The sequence below is a fragment of the Mus musculus genome, chromosome 19 (genome assembly GCF_000001635.26).
Source record: "Mus musculus strain C57BL/6J chromosome 19, GRCm38.p6 C57BL/6J".
NCBI lineage: Eukaryota > Metazoa > Chordata > Mammalia > Rodentia > Muridae > Mus > Mus musculus.
In genome coordinates, this window is record NC_000085.6 from 44342347 (window position 1) to 44347857 (window position 5511).

General features: G+C 46.8%; 1 protein-coding gene across 1 annotated transcript in view; it reads left to right on the forward strand.

Annotated features, from left to right (window-relative positions):
* The window catches only part of Scd4 (stearoyl-coenzyme A desaturase 4), a 13418-nt gene extending 9021 nt beyond the window's left edge, over positions 1-4397 (forward strand). Inside the window, exon 6 of the mRNA NM_183216.3 lies at positions 2354-4397. Coding sequence (NP_899039.2) covers positions 2354-2553 — 200 coding nt within the window. The 3' untranslated portion in view covers positions 2554-4397. The remainder of the gene's footprint in view (positions 1-2353) is intronic.
* Positions 4398-5511: the final 1114 nt, after the last annotated feature.

Sequence of the window (5511 nt, forward strand, 5' to 3'; positions counted from 1 at the left end):
TGTGTGTGTGTGTGTGTATGAAAGAGAGAGAGAAAAGGGGAAGGGAAGGAGGAGGGGAAGGGAGGAGGGGGGAGGAAGGGGGGACAGAAAGGGAGAGGGAGGGAGGGAGGGAGGGGGAGAGGGAGAGAGAGAGAGAGAGAGAGAGAGAGAGAGAGAGAGAGAGAGAGAGAATGAGTAGATTCTGTTTTAAATGTCACACAAGAGCCAGTGAGGTCTGGTTAGGTCTCACTCAGAGCCTCCCTGTGGAAACATGTGTGGAAGTTATCAGCCTCGTGTCACTACCCTTGGCTACAGCACACACAACCCAGAGGACAGCAGGAGTGTATCCCTTGAGAAGTCTTGGTGGAAGTCATTTGGTTAGAAAGGATTCCTTCTCTGTTTTTGTTTTCTATAGAATGCCCATTATCTCTGGGGGGTATTTTTGTGTTTTATTTTTTTGGCCAAGGTCCCACATGGTAGCTCTGGTTGGCCTTGTACTCCCTGTGTAGACCAGGTTGGCCTCAAACTTTCAGAGACCCACCTGCCTCTGGCTCCTAATGCTGGGGTATAAGTCGTATGTTGCTATGTTCTGCTTTGGGAGATATTTTCTAACTAGATTGATTTGTTTTTATGTGCATGAGTGTTCTTGTTTGTGTGCATATCTGTATACCATTTGCATGGGTACCCGTAGAATCTAGAAGTGGGTGTTGGATCCCCTGGAACTGGAGTTAGCGATGGTTTTGAGTGACCATATGAATGCCAAGAACTGTATCCAGGCCCTCTGAAAGAACACTCAGTGCTCTAAACTGCTGGGTATCTCTCCAGAACTTGGGTGTATTTTTTTTTAACTTAAAAATGTTTTAATTAGTATTATTAATTACACAGAGTCATGGGGACATTTTCATGCGTGTGCATGACTTCAGTCATTCTTAGCCCTTTGCCCTCTCTCTTGCCCCTCTCACTTCTGCTCCCCATCTTTCCAACCAGCCCTCCTTTCCTATCTCTCTGTGTGCCCGAGACTGGGATGGTTCACAGAAACACAGGCTGAAAGCTGATTCTCCGAAGCATGGACGCTGGTCAGTGGTGCAGCCCCTGATGGTGTCCATGTCTCCTCTATTAACCATTCTCTGTGTATACATCCTCAAGGAAGGGATGGCACCCCATGAGCCCTTCCTTCTTGCCATGGCTGGTGCTATTCAGCTCAGTCGGGTACAGAGCTGGTGCATTTAATCACAGCTGCTGAGATTTCAAGATCGCTAAAGCCATGCTGTGCCCGGAAGTCAGCATTACACAATGCTCGCCCCCTCCCCCTACTTCTCTGGCTCTTAATGTTCTTCCCGCTCTTCTGACTTTCTCTAGGAGTGTTTTTATCTTCAGGGATCAATGATTTTTCTTATTCACTGTCTTTACTTCAACCTGGACAGGATCAGTATTGTTGAAATCAGTTCAGAAGTAAGAGCCACACGGCCAATAGGAAAACAGCAAACCGGTTACAGAGAGTATCGGGATGCAGATTTCTGTTCTCCTTAATCCCGCAAGAGCCTCATCCCTAGGAGAGTCACAGAATCTCAAGTGTTAGAGGGATGTCTGAGTACTTTCAGAGTTCTGTTTTCTTAGTGCCTCTCCCACCGCAAGGTCAAAATTCTGAGAATTAGCAGCCAGAGCGTCTCCAGTGAGTCAGGATTGGCTAAGTAAATGCCTAGCACTGGACTGGACTACTTCCTGTAAAATTTGGTGGCTGTGTCAGGTTGTAGTGGTGCATGCCTGTAATCTCAGCACTCGGGAGGCAGGAAGGCAGAGAGGTAGGTGGAATGAGTTCGAGGACAGCCTGGTCTACAGAGCAAGATCTAGGACAGGCAGGACACAGAGAATCCTTATCTCAAAAAAAAAAAAAAAATTGGTGGTTGTTATGTACCCTGTTGAAACCTCCACCTTATAGAGAACAGCAGTTCATGGGGACAGTGGGGTTTACTCCATCTAAGAAAAGTAGCTACAGATCTGACCCGCATCCTCTGCCCTGCCCTGCCCTGACCGCAGGCACCTAGGCACAGACCCTGTGGGGCTTGGAGCCCTCTTTCCTGATATTTTCCATCGTAAAATATGTTCCCACAGACCCAGCTTCTCTCCCATCCTCTTATCTTACAATAGAAACTTCCTCTGACAAAGGCTCTCAGACACACATGTGTGAGCAGACCCTGGTTTCTTGAGATACCTCTAGGGCATCTATTTGCATTAGAATACAAGACTGGGGGTTCATCTGTTCACCCCAACAGTGGGATTCTTCAAGGTATGAGGTACATAACAGCTAAGAAGTGTGCAAAAGGGAAGCAGCAATCACTGAGCCCCCTGACTGCTCTCCTTGCTTCTGTTGCAGGCGAGGGCTTCCACAACTACCATCACACGTTCCCCTACGATTACTCTGTCAGTGAGTACCGCTGGCACATCAACTTCACCACGTTTTTCATCGACTGCATGGCTGCCCTGGGCCTGGCTTACGACCGGAAGAAAGTATCTAAGGCCGTTGTCTTAGCCAGGATTAAGAGAACTGGAGATGGGAGTCACAAGAGTAGCTGAGTGTGGGGTCATCTGGGTCTCTGTTCCATAAAACAACTGGGCCAACATTTAATTTTCTGTTAACTACTGAATAATGCTACCAAAGCCCTCTCCTGAACTTTTTTTTTTAGGGGGAGGGGAGGGTACATGGTCTCTCTGTCTCTCTGTCTTGTCTGTATCTCTGTGTCTCTGTGTCTGTCTCTGTCTCTCTCTCTCTAGTCTATACTATAGACCAGGCTGGCTTCGAACTCACAGAGATCTTCCTGCCTCCGCCTCCCAATTGTTGGGATTAAAGGGGTGTATCACTGTGCCCAGCTCTGCGAAGTCTTGTCAAATGTTCAAGGCAACTCTCCTTTATGACCCCTTTGTCCTCTAGTCCCATCCCCACCCTTCGTTCCTACTATGCTTGTCTTTCTTTTCTCCTTCTCTAAGAAGCAGCCAGTGAGTGCTTGGCCAACCTCCCCAAGGCTTCACAGCCTTTCTGTTGTCTCAAAGTAAGGACCTTCATCATGGACAGTTCTCTGCCTAGGTATTTGTCTAAAGCTATCAGTACAACAAAACCTTTTAGGGAATGTCTTCTTAATTGCCGTTAGTTCATGCTTTTCTGAAGAAAAGGGGGAAAATAGCATCAGTTGTCATAGAAGTGCTAAAGGTGGAGAATCCTCAGGTGGGAAAGCATGCAGAGTATGACTCAGAAGCAGGGGGACCATCAAGGTAGGAAGTGACTCAGTAGGGAGTACTCACCAAAATAAGACCTCCCACAGACAGAGCCCAGACACAGAGCAGGAAACGGCCGTTGAAAGTGGCCATGCTAGAACACAATAGAATGTCTCTGCAGCTCAGTCTGGTCCAAGCCAGAAGTAAAGGAAAAACAATTCAGTTAGTAGGAAAAGAGATTTCTCCTGAGACAGGGTTTTTGTTTGTTTGTTTGTTTGTTTGTTGTTGTTTTCTGTATTGACAAGGAACATTGTTATGCCACAGAACAAGAAGGCTTCGGCTTGGTTAAAAAAAAACAGAAAACTCATAGATTCCACAAGCTACACATCCAATCTGTTTTACACTTCTCTTCTGCCTGCCTTGCGTTGTCAATGTTATTTATGTTCTGCTCTCATAGTGATTGGGTAACTATAGCAACCCCAAACATCCCAACTGGAAGGATTGTAGGCAAAGTTGGGTCAAACCTAAAATCATGTAGACGATTGTTTAGAGCAGGGAGGGAGGTGTTTCACTGAGTCCTCTGAGAAGGTTCCAGAAGCTTTAGAACAGAGGGTTACTTGGGTTTCCTGTAGCTCCCACCCCTGAGAAGAGAGGGAAGTCTGATGGCCAGTATCAGTAGTCACTTCAGAAGAAATAGCTTTGCAAAGAGAGAGAGCTCTGAGAACACATTGTGCTGTGGGGGCTCCAGAAGTTACTGAGTTACTAAGTATTGAGAGAGTAGCAAACTCAGTGCTCCAAGGTATGCTAGTCATAAAACAGAGAGCGACATTCCTCCACCCACCGCTTCCTGGGTTCAAGGAGTGTTCATTCAAAGAAAGTCACCCTGACCCACCCTGACCATTGCTGGAACCCGCTATGCAAAGGTGCTATTGTTAGGGGCTCTTAGAAACTGTCTTGAGAAATAACCCTCACAATTACCAGGTATTCCTTGTGACACCTGTGACTTTGTACTTCCTTGTGACTCTTGACTGGTATTTTTGGTATTTTCCAACAACGCCCTTCCCACCTCCTTGAGTTGTGGTTTCTTCCTTTAAATACCCCCTTATCCAGCTACTTGGGGTGCCCCCTTATCCAGCTACTTGGGGTACTTGGGGTACTTGTATGATCGTGGACCCGAGAGCGCTCTTGAATAAAAAAATCCTCTTGCAGTTTGCAGCAAGACCGTTTCTTGTGGGTGATTTTGGGGTGTCGCCTCTCCTGAGTCAGAATGTGGGGGAGTCCTCACGTTGTGGGTCTTTCAGTATCAGAATGAAACTAGTTTGAGTCTAGCAGCCTAAATGTCTCCTTGGATTCGAGGAGCAATTAGTTTTTTCTCGGTTTTGTGCCTCTCGGGGATTCTTGCTCTATGACTGTCCAGCCTATATTTATGCCAGAGGAAAGATGCCTATCTCTTAACATCCTAATTCTTGATTTTCCCATCGGTTTCTTTTCTCCTATAGGTCTGTTTGTTCCCTTCCCTCAACAGGAAGTCTCTTGTGTACATTCAGGGTGGTCCTTCTCCTCCAGATACCATGCTCAAGGGCGTAGACTTTCAGTGTCTCTAGCAAGTAAAGTTGTTGGATACTTTCCTGTCATTTCTGTTTCTACTTTTCCTAGTCCTCTGTGTAACTCTGTCACAGGAATAACTTCAGAAAAGTTCAGCAAACCTTCTTAGAAACGCCTCTGGCTCAGAAGGGCTTTCTAGCTCAAATCCCAACCAATGCAAAATGTTCACGCTGTGCCAGGGAGCCACCACTGAGCAAGAGGGTGTTATCTGTCCTCTGTGTGGATCAGAGTGGAGAGCGTGGGAGCATGGCCAGTGCCTCCCATCAGTCCGAGTGCACCAGAGCTCCCAGATGACAGTGGAATGAGGAGTCATTGGGAGGATTCTCATACGTACATAGTGAGATCCCCCTACTCACCTCAAGCAAACCCCACCCCCACTCCACCCCACCCCCCAAAATACCCTATGGACAGCAAGCACAGTTTTCGTTTCTTCCCCTTCATGTTGTTTCCCCAGATCTGATCCTTGCATATCCCTATATAAGTCCAAATGGATATTCATGGCCCAAGTGTGTATTTCAGATCCATGTAGGAGAGTGATGTTTCAATTCAAAACACTGGCTTTGAGGTTCTAAAGCTCAATTCAAGTGACTTGTTAACGAGAAACTGAGATCTAACCGTGTGACTCTCTGATAGTTATTCCCTTGTGAGTGCCCTGGCAACACACTAAGGTCCCATTCCCCTTTCTTACTCCCCAGAGTTCACACAGAGCCCTGCACA